The 25,412-nt window shown below is 38.3% G+C and overlaps 1 protein-coding gene across 1 annotated transcript in view; it reads right to left on the reverse strand.

Annotated features, from left to right (window-relative positions):
- The window catches only part of NUFIP1 (nuclear FMR1 interacting protein 1), a 45,402-nt gene that overhangs the window by 18,655 nt on the left and 1,335 nt on the right, over positions 1-25,412 (reverse strand). Inside the window, exons 2-7 of the mRNA XM_004433634.3 lie at positions 24,155-24,237; positions 22,684-22,782; positions 21,862-21,924; positions 21,128-21,204; positions 8,245-8,337; positions 128-321 (exon numbers count right to left, since the gene is read on the reverse strand). Of these exons, the coding sequence (XP_004433691.1) occupies positions 128-321; positions 8,245-8,337; positions 21,128-21,204; positions 21,862-21,924; positions 22,684-22,782; positions 24,155-24,237 (609 nt within the window). The remainder of the gene's footprint in view (positions 1-127; positions 322-8,244; positions 8,338-21,127; positions 21,205-21,861; positions 21,925-22,683; positions 22,783-24,154; positions 24,238-25,412) is intronic.

Below are 25,412 nucleotides of genomic sequence, written 5' to 3' on the forward strand. Positions count from 1 at the left end.
AAAAACAAAAGTATCATTCTACTTTTTTACATATTTGCCATTAAACTCTCCACAAACAATGCTGTGAAGAATCAACTTCAGCATCATTTATACACTTTTAAACATGCTGTTTTCCTATCTAGCTTACCAGAATCCGTGTTTACCAAAACGCCCAGAGGGTCTGCATTTGCCTCAGGTGGACCTTCAGGCTTCGAATCACACAAGGAATTGCCTGATCCAATGTCTGCTTTCCGTCCAGCACGGCCATTTTTCCATTTGTGATGTCTGCCAGGACTTCTGATCTTTGCCATCTGTGAATGTCTGGACATCCCCTTCATCTTGCTGGAGTAAGAAAAATGTAATTCTTAATATAAAAGGCACTGACCTTTCAAGAAAAATTTGAAAAAGACTACTGAATGCAAAAGAAACCTAGCTGTCAAATCAATCACTTGTAGCCTAGCACATTAAAGAGACTAGAATAAAATAAATTCAATGGCCTCCAAAGACAGAGAACTCTATTGCAGAACTTTAAAAAAATAACACGCCACAATATACCATACTTCATCAAGTCCAACATGCACATTTCCTCTCATGTTTTAACCCCTCTGAAACTGGGCTCTGTTGGACACAATCACAGGAGGGGAATTTAATTGGCAGCTTTCCCGCATTCCTATTGCACAGAAAATAAAAGTGTTTCTTAAACTTTATAAAGTGTATTAACTCTTGTCTTCTTATTTTTAAGGAAACTTCAAGTTTCTGAAGCATTTACAAATACACTAAGTTGTATGATCTTCATGACAACTCTTTGAAATAGACCAGACAGGTACTATTCTCTTCACTTTACAGGGGGATGACTTCAAGATCACAGACTGAGCACAATTTCACAGCTAGCTCAAATCAAGTGCCCTCTCAACCACTACAATTACTCCTCTTAAAAGGAAAACAAATACCTATGTGAGCATATTCTAATGCAAACTATGTGCAGGAAAGAAAAAAGGTCATTAAAAAAAGGTTCATTACATACATTCTCAATAGACAATAATACAAAGTATCCTTTGGTGGGGCTGAGTTTTCACAAAGATACACATGTTTTTCCTAATTTGTCATTTATCAGGCAAAATTCATTTTTTTCATTAATAATGGTGGCTGCAGTTAGGAGTATAGAATTAGAAATCTGGGTTCAAATCCCAATTTTGCCACTTACTAGCTGTGTCTCTTGGATAATATTAATATCCCTGAGTCTGTTTACTTCCTCATCTGTAGAAAGGGAATCATAGAGACATAGAGAGAATTAATATAAAGTGCTTTGCATCTGGAACAAGGTAACACATTGAGCCTTTAATAAATGTTATTCTCATAGCATTTTCTAAATAATTTGCTAAGCCAACATATTGTTAATATCGCTGCAATCTAGAGGTTCTTAATACTTTTAGGGTCATCATAATTCTTACAGAGTCTCAATCCAAAAAGTCATATATACAGTCCAAATTTTGCAGAAAACCATGGACCAATTTCCAATGTGCAACCACAGATGTCAGGCTAATACCGCAACAGTGTCATCACAGTTAAAACGAATACAGTTTCTGCCTCTGGCCCACTGTTCCCATGAGGATAATGAACAGATGCCACTTTCCTTAGGCTCCCACTTACAGATGCCTTCCCTGTATCCTGCTCCTATAGCACCTGACCACAGCTGGCCTTTGAATGATCATCTTTAAGGTATTCATTAATAAGTAGTGAGTTAGGATAATTCCTAACTGATGAGATCAGTAAGACTTCACTGAAAAAGTGGTATCTCTGGTATTTGCACTCCACCCCACCTTTGAGGGAGCAGTTATATCATTGCTTGACAATCATTTAAAAGGAAAAATTTATTTAATCAACACAAAAATAGTTACACAAAGTATAATGTAACTAAAAATGTAGATGCACATGGAGAGATTAAGGAATAATTACAACTAAAAAGCTAACAGAAGGGAAAATAGAACATTAAAAGATCATTCAATTAATCCAAAAGAAGGCAAGAAAGGAAACAAAGAACCAATAGGACAAATAAAAAAAAAAAATAGGACAATAGTAGACTAAAACCCAACTGTATTAGTAATTACGTTAAATGTAAATGAACTAAACACTAGTTAAAAGATAAAGATTTTCAGCCTAGATAATAAAAAAATAAGACCAAATTATATATTCTATAAGAGTACACTTTTATTTTTATAATTTTGGTGTGAGGCAGATCAGCCCTGTACTAACACCTGCCAATCCTCCTCTTTTTTTTTTTTTTTGCTGAGGAAGACTGGCCCTGGGCTAACATCCATGCCCATCTTCCTCCATGTTATATGGGATGCTGCCACAGCATGGCTTGCCAAGCGGTGCGTCAGTGCGCGCCCAGGATCCGAACTGGTGAACCCTGGGCTGCCGCAGCGGAGTGCGCACGGTTAACCGCTTGCGCCACCGGGCTGGCCCCCAGAGTACACTTTTAAACATACAGGGAGAAAAGTTTAAAATGAAAGGCTGAAAACCCTAGTCCTTCCCCACTGCATCATACTGTGACTTTTCTCATAAATCAGGTGATTGTTTATCAGTTGATCTGTTGTGGACTCTATTCTGTTCTATTTGTCTATCGTTGGCCAATACCAAACTAACTTGATCACTTTAACTCTCTTAGCTGTTCTAGATCCTTTGCATTTTCATATAAATTTTAAAGCTTATCAGTACTACCTCCACTCTACCACTCTACAAAAACAAAAAACAAAAACAGAACTTGCTGGGATTTTGATTGGAATCAATTTGGGGAGAACTGACATACTCATATTGAGTCTTCCAGTCCATCAACACTATATATCCCTCCATTTATTCAGGCCTTTATTTTTCTGAGCAATGTTTTGTAGTTTTCAGTACAGATGTTTTGCAAATCTTTTGTAAGACGTATTCCTAGGTATTTGATATTTTGATGCTATTGTAAATAGTATCTTTTAAATTTTCACTTTCTAATTGTTGCTAGTATACAGAAATACAATTGATTTTTAAAATACATATTAATGTATTCAGCACCCTTGCTAAATTCACTTAATTTTAATTGTAGATTTTTTTGGATTTTTTACATACAAAATCATGTCAACTCCAGAATCTGACAGTTTTACTTCTTCTTTTTCAAATTTTATATGTTCTATTTTTTTCTTGCTTTACTACATTGTCTAGGACCTCCAATATAATGTTGAATAAAAGTGGCAATAGTGGACATCCTTGTCTTGTTCCCAGTCTCAGAGGGAAAATCATCAGTATTTCACTATTAAGTATGATGTGGCTGTAGGCTGTTAGTAGATATCCATTATTTTTTATTTTTTTTTTTTCTTGAGGAAGATTAGCCCTGAGCTAACATCTGTGCCAATCTTCCTCTACTTTCTATGTGGGTCGCTGCCACAGCATGGCCAAGGAGCGATGTAGGTCCACGCCCGGGATCCGAACCCATGAACCCAGGCTGCTGAAGCAGAGCAGGCAAACTTAACCACTATACCATGGGGCCGGCCCCCTAGATATCCTTTATTTGATTAAGGAAATTATCTTTTATTCCTAGTTTGCTGAGAGTTTTTTCCATGAATGGGTGTTGAATTTTATCAGAAAAATTCTCCTTATTTATTAAGGTAATCATACCATTTAAATCCTTCATTCTGTTAATGGGGTGAATAATGTTTGATTTGCAAATACCAAACTAACCTTGCTCCTAAAATAAATCCCATTTGGTAATGATGTATATCCTTTTTTCATATTGCCAGATTGATTTGCTAACATTTTGTTTAGGATTTTTGTCTCTCTGCTCAACAGATACTCACTTGAGATTTTCCCTTATTTGTAATGTCAGGTTTTGGTATCACGATTGTACTGGCCACTTAAAACAAGCTGGCAAGTGTTCCCTTGTTTTCTATTTGCTAGAAGAGTTTTTGTAAGCTTGGCATTTGTTCTATAAATGTTTGGAAGAATTTACTAGTAAAGCTATCTGGATATGGAAGTTTTTGTAAGAAGGTTTTTAATTATGGATTCAGTTTTCCTAATAGATATAGAACTATTCTGATTTTTTATTTCTTCAGTCAGTTTTAGTAATTTATATTTTAAAAGTGTTGCTTAATTTCTCTAAGCATTTGGGGTTTCTCGAGTTATCTTTTTTTTTTTTTTTTTTGGTGAGGAAGATTGGCCCTGAGCCTGTGCCAATCTTCCTCTATTTTCTATGTGGGACGCCACCACAGCATGGCTTGATGAGTGGTGTATAAGTCCACACCCAGGATCCAAACCTGCGAATCCTGGGCTGCCAAAGTGGAGCATGCAAACTTAACTGCTATGCAACTTGGCCGGCCCCCTCTAGTTATCTTTTCGTTATTGATTTCTAGTTTAATTTCACATTGGTCAAAATTAAGTTATTTTTTGTATTGTTTTAATCCTTTGAAATCAGTTGATGTTTGTTATATGATCTTTTTGGCAAAATGTGTATTCTTTGTGTAAACAAAAAGTTGTTGGGTACAGAAATATTCTAGATTAGGTTGGTTGTATTCAAATCTTCTGTAATCTTACAGATTATCTTCTAATAATCACAGAGAGAGATGTGTTAAAAATCTTCAATTTTGTGAATTTATCTAGCTCTCCTTTGAGACAGTCAATAATTTTTGCTTTATATACTTTAAAGTTATCTTACTAGCTGTATACAGATTTAGGATTGTTACGTCTTCCTGTTGCATTGATCCTTTTAACATTATAAAATGTCCCTATTTGTCTCTAGCAATACTTCTTGATTTGACATCTATTTTGTCTAATATTAATATTATTATACCAGGTTACTTTTGGTTGGTGTTTGCACGGTATAACAATTGGTGCTGGATCAACCATAATTCATATGGTGGGGGGGGACCTCAATCCCTACACTATAAAAATTAATTCTAGACATAAATGTGAATGGTAAAGCAATAAATCTTCTAGAAGAAAATACAGAAGAATAGTTTCATGACCTTGGGGTAGGCAAAGATTTCTTAAGCAGAACACAAACAGCACTGGTCATGAACTGGACATCATGAAAATTAAGAATTTTATTATCAAAAGATACCGTTACGGGGGCCAGCCCGGTGGCATAGTGGTTAAGTGCGTGCGCTCCGCTTCAGCAGCCCAAGGTTCGTAGGTTCGGATCCAGGGCATGCACCAACGCACCACTTGTCAAGCCCTGCTGTGGCGACATCCCACATAAAATAGAGGAAGATGGGCACGGATGTTAGCCCAGGGCCAATCTTCCTCAGCAAAAAAAGAGGAGGATTAGCATCGGTTACTAGCTCAGGGCTAATCTTCCTCACCAAAAAAAAAAAAAAAGATACCATTAGGGACTTCTGTTTCTGGCCAAAATAAAGTGACAGAGACTCAATTTATCCTCCTACCTGAAACACCAAGAAATCAGGCAAAATGCAGAAACAACAGGTTTTAAGACACTGGACATCAGGTAACAAGAACAGTGATCTCCAAAAATGAGAAATAATGAGTGGTGAGCCCTATAACCGTCCTAGCTTACTGCCTTAAAAGTTTTCAAACCGTAGTGCAGCCAGGGAGAACTCAGAGTCCAGCAGACTTCCTGAATTGAGGAAACAGAGCTGAGACTCCAGAGAAACCAAGATATCTAGAGTTTGCAGGGAAGAATATAAGAGAAGGACTGATCAGCACATATATATACATGGAAACTACCCAAGGGCCTGGAAAGAACCATCCAAAAAGATTAGAAGTAACAGTGCCTAATCTTCACACAGGGTCACAAATATTTCTTGTTCTCACCTCATAATTCATGGAGCATTGGGCAGAATATCCAAAAGGTCTTGCCTCAGTAGTGAGTAATTAGTTCCAGACTAAACACTGCTCTGGTCCTACCCAGCAAATCTTAAAAGCAAGACCCAAAAGCATCAAACTGTTTCTAAGTAATTTAGCTGTGTTCCTAGAAAAAAGTTTAAGAATATTTATAGGAATACAAAAAATATCCAGCAACCAACAAAGTTTCTACTGTCTAGTATCCAATAAAAAACTAGCAGGCATGAAATACTGCAGGAAAAGATGACCCGTAATAAGGAGAAAATTTAATCAATCAAAACTATTCCAGAACTGACACAAATATTAGAATTAGCAGAGAAAGAGATTAAAATAGTTATTATAACTATATTCCATATGTTCAAAAAATTTAGACATGGAAGATATTTCAAAAAGATCGAAATCTATAAATTTACTATAAATTTTTTAAAAATCCTGTTAACCTAGAATTGCATATCCAGCAAAAATATCTTTCAAAAAGGAAGGCAAAATAAAGACCTTTTCAGACACAAAAAGCTGAAAGAAGTCATTTCCAGCAGACCTCACTACAAGAAATGTTAAAGGAGGTCTTTTAGGCAAAAGGAAAATGGTATCAGATGGAAAGATGGATCTACACTAAAGAATGAAGAGTATCAGAAATGGTAACTATGGTACTAATGGTAACTAGCCATCAGCCAGGCTAGATCAGCCATCAGCTAACCAACCCCCAGCTGTGACTGAGCCTTGTCAAGACCAGGAGATATACCTAACTGAACCCCAGCTGACCCCAGATGTCAGAGCAATTAACACTTACTGTTGTATAAAAAAAAAAGACCCCACTAAGAGAGTAAAAAGGCCAAGTCACAAATTGTAAGACTATATCTGCAATACACATACTACTCAAAAAAGGATTTGTATCTACGTAAATTACTCCTACAAATCAAGAAAAGCAACCCAATTAAAAACTGGGGCCAGCCTGGTGGCGAAGTGGTTAAGTTTGCGTACTCTGCTTTGGTGGCCCTGGGTATGTAGGTTCGGATCCCGGGCACAGACCTACGCACCGCTTATCAAGCCACACTGTGGCAGGTGTCCCTCATATAAAGTAGAGGAAGATGGGCACAGATGTTAGCCCAGCGCCAATCTTCCTCAGCCAAAAGAGGAGGATTGGCAACAGATGTTAGCTCAGGGCTAATCCTCCTCACCAAAAAAAAAAAAAACAAAAAAAAACCCAAAACTGGTCAAAGATTTGAACTGGAACTTCACAAGAGAGTATCAAAATGGCCAATAAGCATACAAAAAGATGACCAAGATCACTAGTAATGAGGGAAATGGTATGACACGAGGAAAAGGTGTGATCAGCCAATGACCAAGCATGGATCAGGATACAGAGCAATTAGATGCAGAATTAGTAGGTGTGTAAACTGATACAACCATTTCGGAAAACTGTTTGGCTGTATCTACTAACATTAAAGATAAACATATAGATGCCCTATGACTGAGTGTGTATACACACACACACACACACACACACACACACATATAAAAAACCAACGAAAATGAGTACTTGTGTCCACAGAAGACAGGTAAAGAATGGTCACAGCAGCTTTATTCATAATAGCCCAAACTGGAAACAATCCAAATGTCCAACTGTAGAATGGATATATATTCTCACAATTGAGGTTTATACAGCAATAAGAATGAACAATTTACAGCTACACACAACAATATGGATGAATCTCACAAAATAATTCTGAACCATAGAAATCACAGACCAAAGAATACATACTATATGATTCCACTTATACAAGGTTCCAAGAACAGGCAAAATAAATCTATGATGATAGAAATCAGAAAAGAGGTTACCTTTGTGGGGAGGCATTGAACTAGGGAGGGCTTATGAGAGCTTTGTGAGGTGAAGATGTTCTGTATATTATTAATCCGTGTGGGAGTTACATAGGTGGGTAGGTATGTGTATGGGTATATATGTATAAATTCATTGAGTTGTACATTTAAGATTTATATATTTTACTTATATTAAAAATATACTTCAATAAAAAATAAAATGAGGGCCGGCCCCGTGGCTTAGCGGTTAAGTGCGCGTGCTCCGCTACTGGTGGCCCAGGTTCAGATCCCGGGCATGCACCGACGCACCGCTTCTCCAGCCATGCTGAGGCCGCGTCCCACATACACCAACTAAAAGGATGTGCAGCTATGACACACAACTATCTACTGGGGCTTTGGGGGCGGGGGGAAAAAGTAGGTGGATTGGCAATCGATGTTAGCTCAGAGCCCATCTTGCTCAGCAAAAAAGAGGAGGATTAGCACGAATGTTAGCTCAGGGCTGATCTTCCTCACAAAAAAAAAAAAAAAGATTATGGTGTATGCCCTTTTTTATTATTTTTAAGGACACTTGTTTAAAATAGGCATTGAGAATATAAGCAATTTTAACGAACTTACCCATACTGTGTCGTCGTCAATACTTCTCCCCGCTTTTCTTTTTCAAGTTTTAACTTTTTCTTCCTTTCAATATTGGCCAGAGTTGGGTAGTTTCTAGAAGACAATAAAAGTCAATTACACAATGGCTTTTAGAGTACAACTTTAATTACACAATCAAGCAGTTGCTGCATTTAGCCATTTTTGTTTAATGACTAATACAATAAATCACCATAAACCTTTAATTTCTTCCAGAACTTTTTTAAGGGAGAAAAAGTAAACTATAACAATGCTACTCAAACTGTAGAGCAGCCACCAGTCCACAAACTTTGCTACCAGTCTGCGATTTGCTAAGGAGCTTACACTAGAATTTAAATCAAATATATCATATAATGTGCTCAATCTAATTCATTTATTTGGCCTATACCCATAAATACCATAAGAAAAAATGTAAGTCTATGCAATTACTTATGCAAATACATACTAAGTACATCCAAGTTACCAAGATGAAGGAGACACAGATCTCAAAAAAGGTATAGTCTACCAGAAAGGATAAGAAAAGCACAGAAATAGCTATAACAAAGGACAAAATATAATAAGTACCCTTAAGAATATAAAGATTGGAGGGTGAGAGGGAAAGATCCTATCTACCTGGAAAAATTCAGAAAGAAAAGAACATGAAAGAAATTGGTCTTAAACGGTGTTAATAGACAGACAGCAGATGGAAAAGCTTCAGAGTGTTCTAAGCAGAGCAAACAACACAAAACACCAAAGGCTTTAGAAAGTGTGAGTGATATCCAGGGAACGGCAAGTGGTTCATTTTGTATGAAACAGTTATAAGCAATCAGATCAGAGAGGGATCTGAGGTCAAAATGTGCTTCGAATGCCAGACTAGAAAGTTTATATTTAATTCAGTGGCGATGGGGAGCCGTTGAAAGTTATGAACAACGCAGTGATTAAGATTAAATCTGACAGCAGTGTGCAAGATGAATTGCTCTGACAAAGCTTTCTTTGTTCCCTGGCACAGTTGTGTGGAGATGCAGGCACCCAACGTTGATGATGAGGGGAACAGATCCTAGGAGTACAAAAGGCATGGAAAGAGAGAACACAGACAGCTCTCTACCACTCGGCCTGGCTGCTCATCAGATTAAGTTTTGAGAAACATCAACAAATCAAGTTCTGCCATTGTTTCTAGGACACTGTTTCCAACCTCTTCTTTTTTTTTTAACATCTGCATCCCTGAATTGAACAGCACAGACAATATGAAGCCTATGAGATGGCCACACTGGAAGATAAGAATGGAAACGACATTGAGTAAGTGGTGAAGTAATCAGAAAAAAAGGCAATGAATTTCAATGAGACGGTACAAAGCAATCTACCCAGCCAAGAAAAATAAACTCCATAAATAAAAGATGATGATTGTACAAGCTATAAATAAACATAAGAGGAAAAGATCAAGGTCATAGGAGATAAAAATCTGAAAGCCAGTCAGCACCATATGACTATACTTTTGGAAAGCAAACATAATCTAAGGTTATAAGAAATGGACTGGCACATGTATGAGTGTGAAATCTTCCTCTTACAATACTCAAAAGTGGTCAGAAACTCTCAGGGCATTGTGTCCAGTTTTGTACTTCTAAACTGAAAAGGAATGTTGAGGAAAAATAAAACCCCTAAGGGATTCAGAAGAGATTCAAAGATGATTAACAGGATGAAAAATAAAACGTCTGAAGAAAGATGAAAGGAACTAGAACTATTTGCAGCCTTTAAAAGGAAGAGAAGTGGGCCGGCCCTGTGGCTTGGTGGTTAAGCGCGCGCGCTGCGATGCTGGTGGCCCGGGTTCGGATCCCGGGTGCGCATCGAGGCACCACTTCTCCGTTCATCCTGAGGCCGAGTCCCACATACAGCAACTAGAAGGATGTGCAGCTACGACGTACAACTACCCACTGGGGCTTTGGGGGGAAAAAATAAAAAATAAATAAAATCTTTAAAAAAATAAAAAAAAAAAAAATAAAAGGAAGAGAAGTGACAATAAATGATCTTAAAGAGAGGATAGTAGCAGCTGTTCTCAATCTGAAGACAGAATATGCAGAGGCAGAAATGATGAGAAAAAAGGTGATGACTTTCACAGGCCCCACAGTGACTAGGCATGTAACTCACATGTAACTCAACACCATTCGCATCTCTGAAATGCACTTATTCTTACTACTTGTTTCTTCAACATTTTTCTTTTGAGTACTGCAGACCCTTAACATGTTGGGCCATATGCTAAACCACAAAGACTTGGTACCACAGTGTGTCATGCACAAGCAAGCAGGTGCTCCTCAACGGTAAAGAATGTAAACATTTGTTATAGCAAGTGGGTTTTAGGTGAGATGTAAGAAAGAACTCCTTAAACAAGACATCAAGAATGTTGTGGAAACTCCTTTGGTGGAAGTCTTTTAAAACAGCTCACTTTCTTTCTGGCAGACTATCAGTTTCCTAAAGGTAAGGGATCTTTCAATATCCCTTCCAAAGCAGTAAGATTCTATATTTCAGTGCTTAAATTAGTAAAATCCTCTTCCAAAATTTATACCATTCTCATTTACACAAAACCTAGAGACTAAAAACTAGGGAAAACAAGGTACTAGAAAACAAATTATCCCAAAAAAGGGAAATCAGAAACCGAAGACCTAGTTACACATACATTGACAATCAAGAAGCCCCTCCAGCAACATAATACTGAGATAGAAGAATAAGGAAAAGTCTGGAGCTTTGATAAAGGACGCAGTTCAGGTTACTAAATTACACCTGAAGTAACAAATCCAAAGAAGACTGTTAGAAAAAAACCACAAACTGTCTGACATTGCACACTTATATACAGATAAAACTTAGTTCAATGATCTCTTGTTAGAGAATGGATGCTATGAAGTTATAAAGACTGTGACAAGTGATATTTTCACAGTTGGTTTCTCTATTTTTTTCTTTGGTGAGGAAGATTGGCCCTGAGCTAACATGTGTGCCAAGCTTCCTCTATTTTATATGTGGGTCAAGGCCACAACATGGCTTGATGAGTGGTGTAGATCTGTGCCTGGGATCTGAACCCATGAACCTGGGCCGCCAAAGCGGAATGCACCAAACTTAACCACTATGCCACTGGGCCGGACCCAGTTTCTCTATTTTTATCTGCTAAAAATCACTTTTCTCCCTGTACTTCCATCTTTCCCCAGTACCCCAAGAAGAACTGGTCCTAGAATCATATGCCCTTTTTCTTTCTCTCTTCTGCCTCTTTCATTTCTTACCTCCTCGTTGCCTTCCCCGTGCCAAAGCCTTAAGCCTCCAGTGACAATCCTCAAGCACTAGAGTCAATAAATGAGCAAAACTGTGCCAACCGTGATCTTAGCACATATCATCCTGGTTACATTATACTCTCTAACTCTTTCCTTATGTTCAAATCATCACCCATTTATTTGACTTTTCCCCTTAGCCTATTCTCCATAAAAACACAATCCCTCTTCACTTGCACTGAACCCACAACTGCTTCAACACAAGGCACACTACTTTATTTTTATTTCAAAGTCTTTCTGAACTTCAAAAAGATGTAGCATTCTTTAAGAGCAGACCCCCTCTGCTGGAATTCTGAAAGAACTGGGGACACAATACAAAAGATTTCCTCAGAGCCACAGTAACTATTGCAATAAATATCACAAAACTACTCCACCTAGTGGACTCCCAAGGTACTATAAAATATGTTTCCATGTTCCTAAAATCGAGGTTTTGGAAACAAACCTCTACCACTCATTTTCCCTAATGCCAAATCAGATCATTTGTACCTCACAGGTCAGGAATTAAGAAATAATTATTTTTTTTGACAGGTTTCTTTTTTTTTTTGCAGGTTATTAGTAGAAAGCTGCAAAATTTCTAATTAAACACAGTGGTACCTCTGAGTTTGGCTAATCTGAAAAAAAAATGAAGGAATAAAGGCAAAGATTTACTTTCTTTAAAGATTTAGGAGCAATACACCACGCAAATCTTTAATGTTTTCTTTCAGCTCTAAAACTCTTACTCTATGAAAATCTTTTACAAGGTTTTCTAACATAGCAATTATCAAAGACTTTATCTTTCCTGCATGTCAAAGAATACAGTAGCTTCCTTAGAAAGAATGTAGCTCTCACAAGAAAGATAAAATTCAAGACATAAAGACTATTCTGCCATATCAATGTGAAGTTTACTCTTTTTAGGAGTTCAAATAACATTTTTAAAAAATTGAGAATGGGGGCCGGCCTGGTGGCATAGCGGTTAAGTTCACAGGTTCCACTTTGGTGGTCTGGGGTTCGCAGGCCCAGATCCCAGGCGCGGACCAACGCACCGCTTGTCAGGCCATGCTGTGGCGGTGTCCCATACAAAGCAGAGGAAGATCGGCACGGATGTTAGCCCAGGGCCAATCTTCCTCAGCAAAAAAGAGGAGGATGGGCAATGAATGTTAGCTCAGGGCTAATCTTCCTTACAAAAAAAAAAAAATGAGAATGAGAGAAATTTAGAAAGTAAATATATTTTCGTAACAGGTTTTTAAAAAACTGCTTTTGGAGAGAATGTTAGTGTATTTTTGAGAAATCTATCAAATGTGCCAAAAGAAATGTTTCTCATACGTTTTATTAATAGAGTACACTTATAGAAATAATGTATGAATATGTTAAAGAGCAAGATCTTGAGCCAGCCATGATGGCCTAGCGGTTAAAGTCCAGCACACTTCCACTGCAGCGGCTCAAGTTCAGTTCCCTGGCACGGAACCAAACCACTCATCTGCCAGGAGCCAGGCTGTGACAGTGGCTCACACAGAAGAACCAGATGAACTTACAACTATACACAACTATGCACTGGGGCTTTGGGGCAGCAGGGAGGGAGAAGAAAAAAGGAGGAAGATCGGCAACAGATGTTAGCTTAGGGTAAATCTTCCCCTGCAAAAAGAAAAAGAGCAAGATCTTGAGAAAGAAGATATGGAAGAAGCTTAGGTGAACTCAGCAAGCACAAAAGATAATTTCAGAACGCTTTATTAACAAGGCAACATCATAGGTACAAATAAACTTCATTAAAAATTGTCATCCTCACCCAATTTCCTCATTCTCTTTAAGCATCTCTAAATTTCACAAGTCTGTAACCTCACTCATTCACTCCATTTTGTCCATTCCTCTTCCAAGGCATTTCTGTCCACTGTCATAGTCATACCTTCCGCCTACAATTTAGAAACTAGAGCTAGACTCTATCGCCTCCGCCCCCATCTATCCTACAAGAAAGGAATCACCAATAAGCATATTAAACACTTACTCAAGTCTATCCTTTATTCAGAAGGATAGAACCGCTTTCAAGTATCACTTAGAGTTTTGAAATTCAACAAGCTTCAAACCAAGCACTGAGGCAAATGCTACTAACTACCTGTTCTCCTCTCCTCCTTAACAATTTTGTTTAGGAATTTTCCATCGACTCTGTTGTCACTAAAGGTGGCCAAGCAACCCCCTTCTAGCCAATGACAGCTACGTGGAAGTCTCCTGACTGGGGCTAAGGACAAAGCTATTATTTTTCTAACAAAAAGGGGCAAACTCGGCTATGTGTGCCTTTTGCCTTTTTCTCCTCTTCCTGCCTAGAATGTGGGCTTAATATTTGGATATGCAGGAACTTCCTAGTAGACATGAAGATGAAAACCACCTACTAAGGAGCAACAAGAGAGAGCCTGTGCCTAATGGTACTGTTGAGCAGCAACAGTAGCCCTGGACTTTATTCTACTTGGGAAAAAACAGACCTCTGTGCTAAGCCATGGAGTAAAGTTGCTGTTGCATTTACCAGAGCAGGATCCTAACTGATGCAAGCACTACTGCATCCTAGCCATCCTCTTTAATCTGAATGCTTTCCATGCCCAACGAGGCATATCTTGATTTAAAAACTCGCCTCCTAAAAGGTTTGGAGTAGGAGTTTCTTCTAAAGTTTCTTGTAAAGTTAAACATGCTTAGCATATGACCAACCAATATCATTCCCAGGTATTTACCCAAGTCAAATAAAAACCCATGTTCCAAACAAAAACCTGTACATCAATGTTTATGAAGGCTTTATTCATAATCGCCAAATACTGGAAACATCCCAAATGTCCTTCAACTGGGAAATGGATAAACAAACTGTGGTACACCCATATAATGGAACAGGATAATAGCAATAGAAAGGAACGAACTACTGCTACAAGCAACAACATAAGTGAATCTCAAATGCACCGTGTTAAGTAAGAGTCAGACTCCAAAAGCCACATACTGTATGATTCCATGTAGATGATGTTCTGCAAAGGCACAAATACAAGAACAGAAAACAGATCAGCGGTTGCCTGGGGCTGGAGGTAGGGGAAGAGACTGACCACAAAGGACGCAAGGGAATTTTTGGGGGTGATGGAATACTGTTCTATATCTTGATTGTGGTGGTGATTACACAACTACATATATTTTTCAGGACTATGCACTAAAAAGGTTGAATTTCACTGAATGTATAATATACCTTAAAATACATGGGGGGTGGGGGGCACAACATCTCTTAGAAGAAGTCTTACAAAATGAATTGATGGTCCTGCCATCCAAAGACTCCAAGTTCCCCTTGACTAAACAATATTATCCTCATATGGTGAAAATTAATGCTGTAGCTGCCTATGGTCTCACAGCCACCTCATGTATATTTATCCTATGTCTCACATAAGAGTGAGGGTCTTAAAGGCAAGAGTCTACTCCTATCCGTTTTTGGTGACCTTGGCCATATATAATAAAATCTTTGCCTCAAATACTGAATGTTTACCTCTAATTTTCAAGCTAAACAATCATCAAGAAGTTATTCAAAGATATAATGTACATTAACATAAATTCAAAGGTTGCTGAGATTTCTTGCTAACATTAGAAAATCAAATTGGTGTTCTACCAGGGACTTTATATAAACAGATGCTACCTAAGCTAGTTTGCATCTTCAAATGTTAATATTCCTTAAGATTCCCTCTAGCCAGGGGAATTTTTTCCCTTAAAGCACTTGTTGCACAAAACCACAAGGGGGCATAGTTCACATTCATATAGGGAAAGCTACTTCAGGAAGTAATGCATTCAAATACAGACCAATTTGATTTGTCTCAGTGCTGGTCTGTCCTGTGTGGTGAGAATTTAATGTTCAAAGCCACAGCAGTTTAAGTACTGTTAGTTATATTACTGATTTCCCACCATGGCTACTAATCAGATCAACACATTTCTGCCCAATTTCTTTAAAAATGAAAAAGGTATAGTTTAAAATGTGAATTAAAAATATGAATCTCAGCAAGATTTCTCCACTTACTTGTATGTACCAAAATAGAATTATACCTATAATAAAAATATTTTCAAGCCCCATTTATACATGTCAACATTTATAAGCATCCTGTATACCTATGGCACCAGGGGACATAAACAGCCACAAAAAAACATGGTTTTTACATTTCTAAAGCTTGTAATTTATTTTAAAAAAAAGACACATATGCAAAGAAGTTCATCAATAGGACCATAATAAGGGGTATCTATGCAAAAGAGGTAGAGGGGATACCGTACTCAAAGAAAGACAAGATATTCCTCTAGGCAGATGAGGAAAAATAGTCCAAAGCAGCAAGATTTCAGCTGGGTTAAAGCAATGAGCAGAACTTCAAAGATGGAGAAGATAAGATTTTCTGGAAGCAGTAGTAGCATGAGCAAAACTGAGGCTGAAAGGTCAAAAGACCTATTTGGGATATGATAAATAACTCTGCCTGGGACAAAGAGCTCCTATAAGCAAGTAACGTGGGAATAATCAGAAAAGATATGTTAAGCCCACGTTACAGAATCCCGCCAGCCAGTTCTAAGGAGCTCTGTTTTCACAGCATTTTAGCTGGCTAAAATAAAATCAGATTAACAAATTTATTTTTAAATTTTATTCTACATCGTCATCTATATAACTAAGAAATATATGCATACTGAACATCTAATTTTGCACAACAAAAGAACAATACAAAGAAAACAGCCTGGGGCCAGCCCCGCGGCGTAGCGGTTAAGAGCGCGCGCTCCACTGCTGGCGGTCCGGGTTCGGATCCCGGGCACGCACCTACGCACTGCTTGTCAGGCCACGCTGTGCCGGTGTCCCACATAAAGTGGAGGAAGATGGGCACGGATGTTAGCTCAGGGCTAAGAGTTTAAAGTGATGGGACGCCTCAACTAGTCCAAGACCAGGGAGAGGTGACAATGAGAGAGCTGGATGGAAGGGAAGTCATGATCAAAGACGAGTATGCCCAACTTTAAGATTTCTGGGGTAGAAAGTCCAGACGATGAGATCCAGAGTGTGGCCATGAAAATAAGTGGCTAAAACTGCATGGAGGTGAAGGACACCAAAAATTTTAAGGTAAAAAGGTGCTGAATGAACTCTTATTATAATTTGTGAGTCTTAAAAAGTCAATGGAATTCAAAGCACACACTTCCACTGGAGCATCTAATATGCCAAGGGCAGGGTGGCAAAGGCAAGTGCACCCGGTCTAGTTTACAGTCACCAGGGAGGGCGTCAGAACTGCAGAGAGCTGTGCAGACAGAGGGCAGGAAACTCAAAGAAGAAGGGCAAAGGAGCAATCAGCAGGACTCTGCATTAAGGAGGCCCTACATGTCGCAAAATCAGTCACAGTTTGTTCTTGTTTTATTTGACCTTTCCACAGCAGTCTGCAGTGCTAACCACATCTTCCTTCCTGAAACTCTCCCCTCTACTGGCTTCCATGACATGTCATATTCTTAGTTTTCCTCTACCTCTCTGGCTCTCACTCAGCAGTCTTGTTGGCTTTTACTCTGTCTTAGGCTATCTTCTCTTTTCACTCTCCCCTCTCTCTGTGGGGAATGTCTTCTACATTTATGGTTTCATGATTTAAAAATACCTCCAGCCAAGTCCAGTCTGAGTCCCAATATCTATGCAATATCTTCAAACAGATGTCTCAGAACCTCCTCACACTCAACAACGTCCACAATCAATCCCTCTAACCAGCTCCTCTTCCAGCACTCCCCATCTCAGTAACAGGCGCCCTCTTCACAGAGGGCCTCACACAGGGAGTTTAGAAGGCTCCTCAAAACCTCTTTCTTCCTCGACCTCAGAATTGCTCAGTCACCAGATAGTGCCCATTTTAATCTCCCAAATGTTCTATAACTACCTAGTTCTCTCTGTCCCCGCAAGTGCCATTTTTTAAAAGCTTCTATCATCTCTTACCTATACTCAAGATCCCTGAACATGCAAATCTTTCTGGGCACTAATCCCTGTCTCCCTTACCTTTTCCTAGTTAGCTCTGAGTTCAGCTCAACCTCCCTTTCTCAAGGAATATCCCACTCCTCTAGATGAGGTGCACCCTCTTATATACTGAGAAGGAGGAAAGAGTAGAGGACTGTGGGAGAGTGAAGCAGCTACAGACATAGTAGAACAGAATCGTTGAAGTTGGCAACCATAATTTAACAGTAGTGGTTCCAATTTTCTCAAAAGTTTATATAATGATCTAATTAAGCAACCAGTAGAGACAAAAGAACCAAAGTTGGCAAATCAGAAACTCATTTCAGACCTTCTCTATTACCTTAAGTGAACTCAAAACTTGAGAGATTCAACAGCTTACTTAGTTAACTCCTTAATTGTTTTATAATCATTGCTGACTAGTAAACATCACCATGGCACCAGTGAGCTGCACTAACTCCCAACTGATCACAGTCAGGGTCAAGTAGCAGGGGAAAAACCCAGAGTCTTAGCAGTTAGGCCATTTCCATCCCATCTAGCAGGATATAATCTTCAATACTGTCATCATCAGCTCTTCAAAAACTAAGTATCAGACAGGAAGTGGAGTTAACTATTCTTGTTTGACTATTCCTCTGTGCAAAACAGAAAAAGATACAGCCAATGGATAAAAACAAACAAGTAAAACAAACAGAAAACAAAAAACCCAGATACTTAGGGAGTGGAGTCATGAGAAGAAAAAATTGTATGTGTAAAGAAGCCACCTAGAGAGGGGAGGAGCTTCACATGCAGTGCTTGAAAATTCTTCATTAGGGCCGGCCCCGTGGCTTAGCGGTTAAGTGTGTGCGCTCTGCTGCCGGCGGCCCGGGTTCGGATCCCGGGTGCGCACCGAGGCACCACTCCTCCAGCCATGCTGAGGCCGCGTCCCACATACAGCAACTAGAAGGATGTGCAGCTATGACAGACAACTATGTACTGGGGCTTTGGGGGAAAAATAAATAAATAAAATCTTTAAAAAAAAAAAAAAAAAAAAAAAAAGAAAATTCTTCATTAAGTCAAACCACTTCATGGTCCCAACTCCTCTGACTTCTAAGCTGGGCCATGCAATTGGCTAAGGTTCTCTAATCAATGCCAAGACTGAGCCCTCCCGCGCTGCACCATTTAACAGTAATTCAGTCAACAAATATTTATTCTCCACATACTAAATTCCAGGCTCTGTGCAAAGTGTAGCAGAATCAAAGATGTCTAAGACAGGGCCACCTGGTGGTGTAGTGGTTAAGTTCCCATGCTACGCTTCAGCGGCCTGGGGTTCATGGGTTCGGATCACAGGTTTGGATCGTGGGCGCAGACCTACACACTGCTCATCAGGCCACGCTGTGGCAGTGTCCTACATATAAAATAAAGGAAGACTGGCACAGATGTTAGCTCAGCAACAGTCTTCCTCAAGCAAAAGGAGGAAGATTGGCAACAGATGTTAGCTCAGGGCCAATCTTCCTCACCAAAAAAAAAAAAAAAAGGTGTCTAAGACTAAGGCCAGTTATAATGCAACAAATGCTATTGTGGTTGTATTAATAAGCTATGTATTCATAAAGGAGGTAGTGAAAAATGCTTTAGGGTAGTTTGGTCCAGTGACTGGCAGCCAATCCACACACTTACCCCAGAGGTGATTTCAACTATGTCACTAAGCAAAATATTTAGTTCAGCTGACATTTTTTTCTTAGCAAGACGTTCTCAATGAAGGAAGTAATGTATAGATTTACATTCTAGTACAAGTTCATTATCTTGTTACAGACTGGCACTCTGGTAGCACTGAGACAGAGGAAATGAAGAGTAAGAAGAGAGCGACAAATCAGGTGACATTTAAGACAGGTCTCACAAGATAAATGAGATTCTGCCAGGAGATAAAGAGAAAAAGGCATTCTAGTATAGCCTACTCCTGGTGGCCTAGATTCTTTCATTTGTTAGCCAAAGATACTCTTGAAATTCTATTAAATCCACTGAGTCCACATTGACTGGCTGGACTCCACTTGCTTAAAAATTAAATTTCTCTGATTGTCCCTTCATTCTCATCCAACTCTGCACACAGTATTAATAACTGGTGTTGATACACACATTTACTGAATTTTATTTGTTCTCAGTATAAATCTTTATGTTTATGCTGATTTTCCTCAGATTTACCTCTAAAGTTTTAAAGGGCAGTAACTTAACTTTTTCACATAAAGTATAACACCTGGCACAACGTTACATATGTAAGTAGATTTAAACCGAAAACTTAAACTAAGTTGAATGAAGTACAAATTTAACTCGCTGGTCAAAAGAGTTTTAAATCTTTCTTGACCTTTAAGGATAACTCTTCCCATCTGAGGGTCTCTTCATTTTATAATTCCAGAAAAACAGTATTTGACTTAAAAGTACATCTGACCCCCCTAAGAGTTCTGCCCTAGTCTTCTGCTTCAGTATGAGGTATCCTAGTCCTTGCTGAGAAAACAATAAAATAGTGTCCTAGTGGGATTTTCTCATAAGTATATCCTAGCTAGACATCTACTTAACTTTCTTCCCTAATAAGTATAAAGCCACAAGTCACATGGTAAGTCTCAAGTTTCTTAGTTTTGTTTTTTTTTCTTGGTGAGGAAGATCAGCTCTGAGCTAACATCCATGCTAATCCTCCTCTTTTTGCTGAAGAAGACCAGCTCTGAGCTAACATCTATTGCCAATCCTCCTCCTCTTCTTTCCCCAAAGCCCCAGTAGATAACTGTATGTCATAGTTGCACATCCTTCTAGTTGCTGTATGTGGGACTCGGCCTCAGCATGGCCAGAGAAGCGGGGCGTCAGCGCACGCCCAGGATCCGAACCCGGGCCGCCAGTAGCAGAGGGCACGCACTTAACCGCTAAACCACGGGGCCGGCCGAAACGTTTTTTTGTTTTTTTGTGTGTGTGTGAGGAAGATCGGCCCTGAGCTAACATCTGCCAATCCTCCTCTTTTTGCTGAGGAAAACTGGCCGTGGGCTAACATCCATGCCCATCTTCCTCCACTTTACATGGGACGCTGCCACAGCATGGCCGGCCAAGCGGTGCGTTGGTGCATGCCCGGGATCCAAACCCGCGAACCCCAGGCCGCCACAGGGGAGCGCGCGCACTTAACCGCTCACGCCACAGGGCTGGCCCCTCTTAGATTTTAACTACAGGAAAGGATTCCTGGTCTTTTAGTTATGGACAGCATGTGTCTATCTTATCACCGCTGTACTCCCTTTGCCTAGCATACTACAGTCATTCAACAAATTTTTTAAAGTAATCAAAAGAAACCATTGTAAAGTATGATCTCCCCAAAATTACATTCAATACTAGCCTCATATAATACAGTTTACAGTTGTATGCCCTAGTACTAACATTATAAGGGAATTCAATGAATCAAAACTACACTAACAAAAACTGTATGTTTTTCACACATCAAGTGACAATATTCTCAATGTCATTATATACCAATTCTGAAGAAAAACAAAATTAGGACTAATCGTTTTCAGCTGAATATTTGCAATGTTATAAAAGACTAAATTTCCTTTTTTAAACTATTCATTAGGGCCAGAATGGTCATTACTTTGAAGTACTCAGCCTTGTCACAGGAAAAGAAAGTTATTTCACTAGTTCTGAACTCTTTACTCACTTTCTTCTTTCTTCCCTCCATCTTGCAATCTCCTCCGGAGTATCTAACTTGATTTTCTTCATACCAGGAGCATGCATCTAGGGGAAAAAGCCTGCTGATCATCAGGAAGCATATTGTATGCTTTTGACTAAATCTCAAGTAGTATGGGGGATAAGAGAGACTCTACCCAACAATAAATTAGCAGAAACCATATTAAAACTAAGTAAGCAGGTTTTATCCATCTTTATTACAACTTCTCCTTTAAAGGAAAAAAAGAATTTCTCATGTATTTACCTCAGTGCTACTAACAAGAAAAAAAGGACTAACATAATTTTGGTTACAAAGTAAATATGTCACCCATTTCTCAACTGACATTACACAAATGAATGACCTACTAACCAAAATTGAGGGAGGTAACTAAAGAAATAATGAATACACAAAACCATTTGAAGCAGCATGATGTAGTAAAACAAGCAAAGAATTTGGAGTCAAGAAACTCAAGTGTAAGAGTTAGTTCTGAGGCCACGGGCAAATCATTTTTTTTTACCTGTTAAATTAGGCCAATATTTATCTACTTTACATAATGTTTTGTGAGGATAAAATTGAATAATAGATGTAAAAATGCCTTACAAAGTACAAAGTACTCCATGAATGTTACTTATTATTAGGCTATGTAAATGAGGAGCTGTGAAGATAACAGATCAATGAAATAAAAAGAACATGTATTAAAAAAAAAAAACCACACAAGAACTTACATTTCTCCAATGGAACTGGACAATCTTCTCATGTGCACTAAAAGAGCAATCTGCTTCAGGACACTGTAGGAGTTTAAAAAAGAAAAAAAAGATTATGCAATGTTTTCCATATTAAATTTACCCTACCACTACATATACAAACATATTCTACTCATATTACATAGTTATCCCATCTATGTGGTGTTATCACTATATACTTATGTCAATAGCAAAACAAAGATCACTCCACAACAGAGCTGCATTTAAAAAGGAATGACATTCTCAAAGTATGTAGTAAAGTAATACATATCATTTACTCCTCCACTTGAGTGAATGCACGACATCAGCAATGTTGTAAAATGTTCGTAATTCCTAAGCTGAGGGGCATTCCTATAAACTGAAAAAGAACCTTTCCAAATTAAGACCGTTCTGGTTAAAAATTTTTACAAAGTACTTAATAAGGTCCAGACCCCCCTTAGAGGGTGATGGGACATGGCAAGTTTCACAGTGTGGTTAAATGGTCAAAGGTAGCCTTAAAGGGGAAAGAATTCACAAAGGTGCACAGAGCAAATGGAGGTGTTGCCCAGCCTTCTTACAAAGCAGAGGAGGCGCACGCATACAAGCTGCCAGACCTCCCTTCCTCTTTGCTGTCATCTTACCTCTTTCTGAAGCAGTGGGCTCCCCACCCTCAAACTGCAAATTCCAAGGTCACCGTCTCAATTTGTCAAGTTATCAAACAACATTTCCATGAAGACTATAAAGTTTTAAGGAAACAAAGCTCAGAATTTCTACCATATATACCCATTTTCCTAAATAAATTTCAGGAAAGCCAAGAAAACTTACTTTCGTATGTTCAGACATGTGCTTATCATACTTTTCTTGATTTTTAAAGCCACGATCACAGGTATCACAAAAATAGTGAAAAACTGGTTCCTTTCTTTTCTGCAAACAAAAATGAAGAGGTGTTAGGCTTTTGGTGAAAAATATTCAATCAACAATAAAAATATACCTATCTTTCTGGTAATACATACTTTGATTTTTCACATAAACCTCGTATGTGGGAGAAACTTCTGAATACATTTCTAGCGAAGGGATATTTTTAGCAAATATATTAGGAAAAACCAGGCATGATAATTTTTAAATCTGAGTAGAGCTAACATAAACTGTGAGTAGATTTCAAATTGGTAATCTAAATAAGACTTAGTATAGCATATGTCAAAATTATCTAAAAATATTCAGGTTTAAAACAGCATTATCTTTTAGGAAAAATAACTACATTATATGCTTTTTTAAAACCACAGAAGGGGGAGAAAAAAGAATCATTTAGGTCAAGATTAGTTATTTTTCATTCTCAATCTGCTATTTTTATGCTTAAACATAAAACAAAAAAGATTATTACAATGATAGACTATATAAGAAATGGTCTCCAATTGTTTAACGTTGGGATTATGTCAATAAATACATTACACTTGCTCAATATTTTGTTAATATTAGCTCCCTAGTTTTCATGCCAAAATGAAGAATACTGATTTTATGCTGTAGACCTTACTCAACTTATCCTGAACTAATGACATTATTTATACACCTTAAAATCTGAAAGACCAGATTTGTAAGCTACATCAGAATAAAGGAAGCCTATTTTAAGACCTGGTTTCTGAAGCATAACCCAGAGTTGTTACTCATTATGAAAAAGAAAAAAAGGGGCCAGCCCAGTGGCATAGTGGTTAAGTTCGCATACTCCGCTTTGGCAGCCCAAGGTTCGCAGGTTCAGATCCCAGTTGCAGACCTACACACTGCTCATCAAGCCACGCTGTGGTGGCCTCCCATATACAAAATAAAGGAAGATGGCACAGATGTTAGCTCAGGGCCAATCTTCCTCAGCAAAAAGACGAAGCTTGGCAATGGACCTTAGCTCATGGCCAACCTTCCTCACCAAAAAAAAGAAAAAAAAAAGGACTTTTTATTCCATCCCTCCCCTCTCAATCTGCTAGTAATATATATTTTCTTTTATTTCATCAAGGTTTAATAGCATTTACATTTATCTGTAATCATAATTCCCAATTATATTTACTCCTGAAACTATACTGAAATTGATTCAATGTTTCCTTTTTCTACAATTTCTCCATTTATTTCTCAAAAAGATTTTGCTTGAAGTTTGTACTTACAGGTAAGATCCTTAAAGATCCTATTATAGTAAGGTTCTGCTGTGTCAACAACAGATGCAAAACACTGAGACAGTTATGACAGAAACACAAGATATGAAACAGTGACATAGGGACCAATGTATCACATTCAAAAACATCTTTAAAAATACCTTTTTTTTCTGTTTTCTAGTGGGAGGGAAGTTGAAGTCAGTGAACTCTGCATCATATTTTCGTGGAAAATAAGGATGTTTAACTAAAAAAGCAAAAAGAGATCCATAAATGTTTGCAACTACACAATTATCTAAAATTTTATTTGCTATAAGGTGTCACAATTACTTGAGTAAAAACACCGGTAAACTACTCTTTCTAGGAAGAATAGTAGTTCAAACAAATTAACAAAGATTCAGGCTAGTCTACCAAATAAATACTTTTCAAATTAATGCATACTGGTAAGATTACATGTCCATAGATGCTTTAGGTAGCTAAGTTAAGGAATGGACAAGCTAACCTGATGAAATCCCTTGTAGTTCTTTTAAACACTAGAAATGTAAACAGTAAAATCTCTAATACAGTTCTTTCAGCATCAATTTTACAGCAGGAACACATAACCTTGGGAAATACATTTTCTCTCAAATTCTTTTCCTTTCTTATTGCCATGACCCCATGCCGAAGCCCTGATCTTTTCCCTAGATTATTGTAGCAGCCTCTCTGATTGTCTTCCATTCCCTAAGTCCTCTCTTCCAACAAATCCTGCACACTGATACCACAAAAATAATCCTCTTCAGTCATCATAACTCTGCTCAAAAATCTGCAAATGGCTTCCTAGAGTCCTTCAATGAGATCCTAGTTTATTTTCTCACCCTATTCTTCCCCATTCCCTCTACCCACTCTGCCATCTTCAGAACTCACCTTGTACCAACACTTCTTCGCCTCTACCTAAAAAGTGTCTCTTCCTAAATTCTAAACATCTCCCAAGACACTTCTTCCAAGAGCTTTTCCCAATTTCCTCAGCTCTCTTAAGTCACCTTTTATACGCCTCTATCACCAGTCACACTGAATTGTGATTTTATTTATGAACCAATCTCACCTGACTTAGGACTATCTTAGGCACATTCATATTCTCAGCATTTGGCACACAGTAAACACTGATTTAGATGCAATTTAACGTAAACTGAATCATACGCAGACTTGGAGAATGGTTTTAAGTGAACAATCTCACGGCTTTAAATATGATTTATACACTGATGACACCCAAGTTTACAGATCAAGCCACAAATCTCCCTTGAAAGTACAAACCAATAGCTAACAGCCTATTCAATATCTCTTCTTGACACAAACATATTCCAAACTCATTCCTGGTCTTCTTTCCAAATCCGCTCCATTTACATCCTTCCACTTGTTTGGCAAAAAACTTTAAATTATCCTTGT

This window comes from Ceratotherium simum, chromosome 10, assembly GCF_057802395.1.
Source record: "Ceratotherium simum simum isolate JZ-2026a chromosome 10, ASM5780239v1, whole genome shotgun sequence".
In the NCBI taxonomy this organism is placed as follows: Eukaryota; Metazoa; Chordata; class Mammalia; order Perissodactyla; family Rhinocerotidae; genus Ceratotherium; species Ceratotherium simum.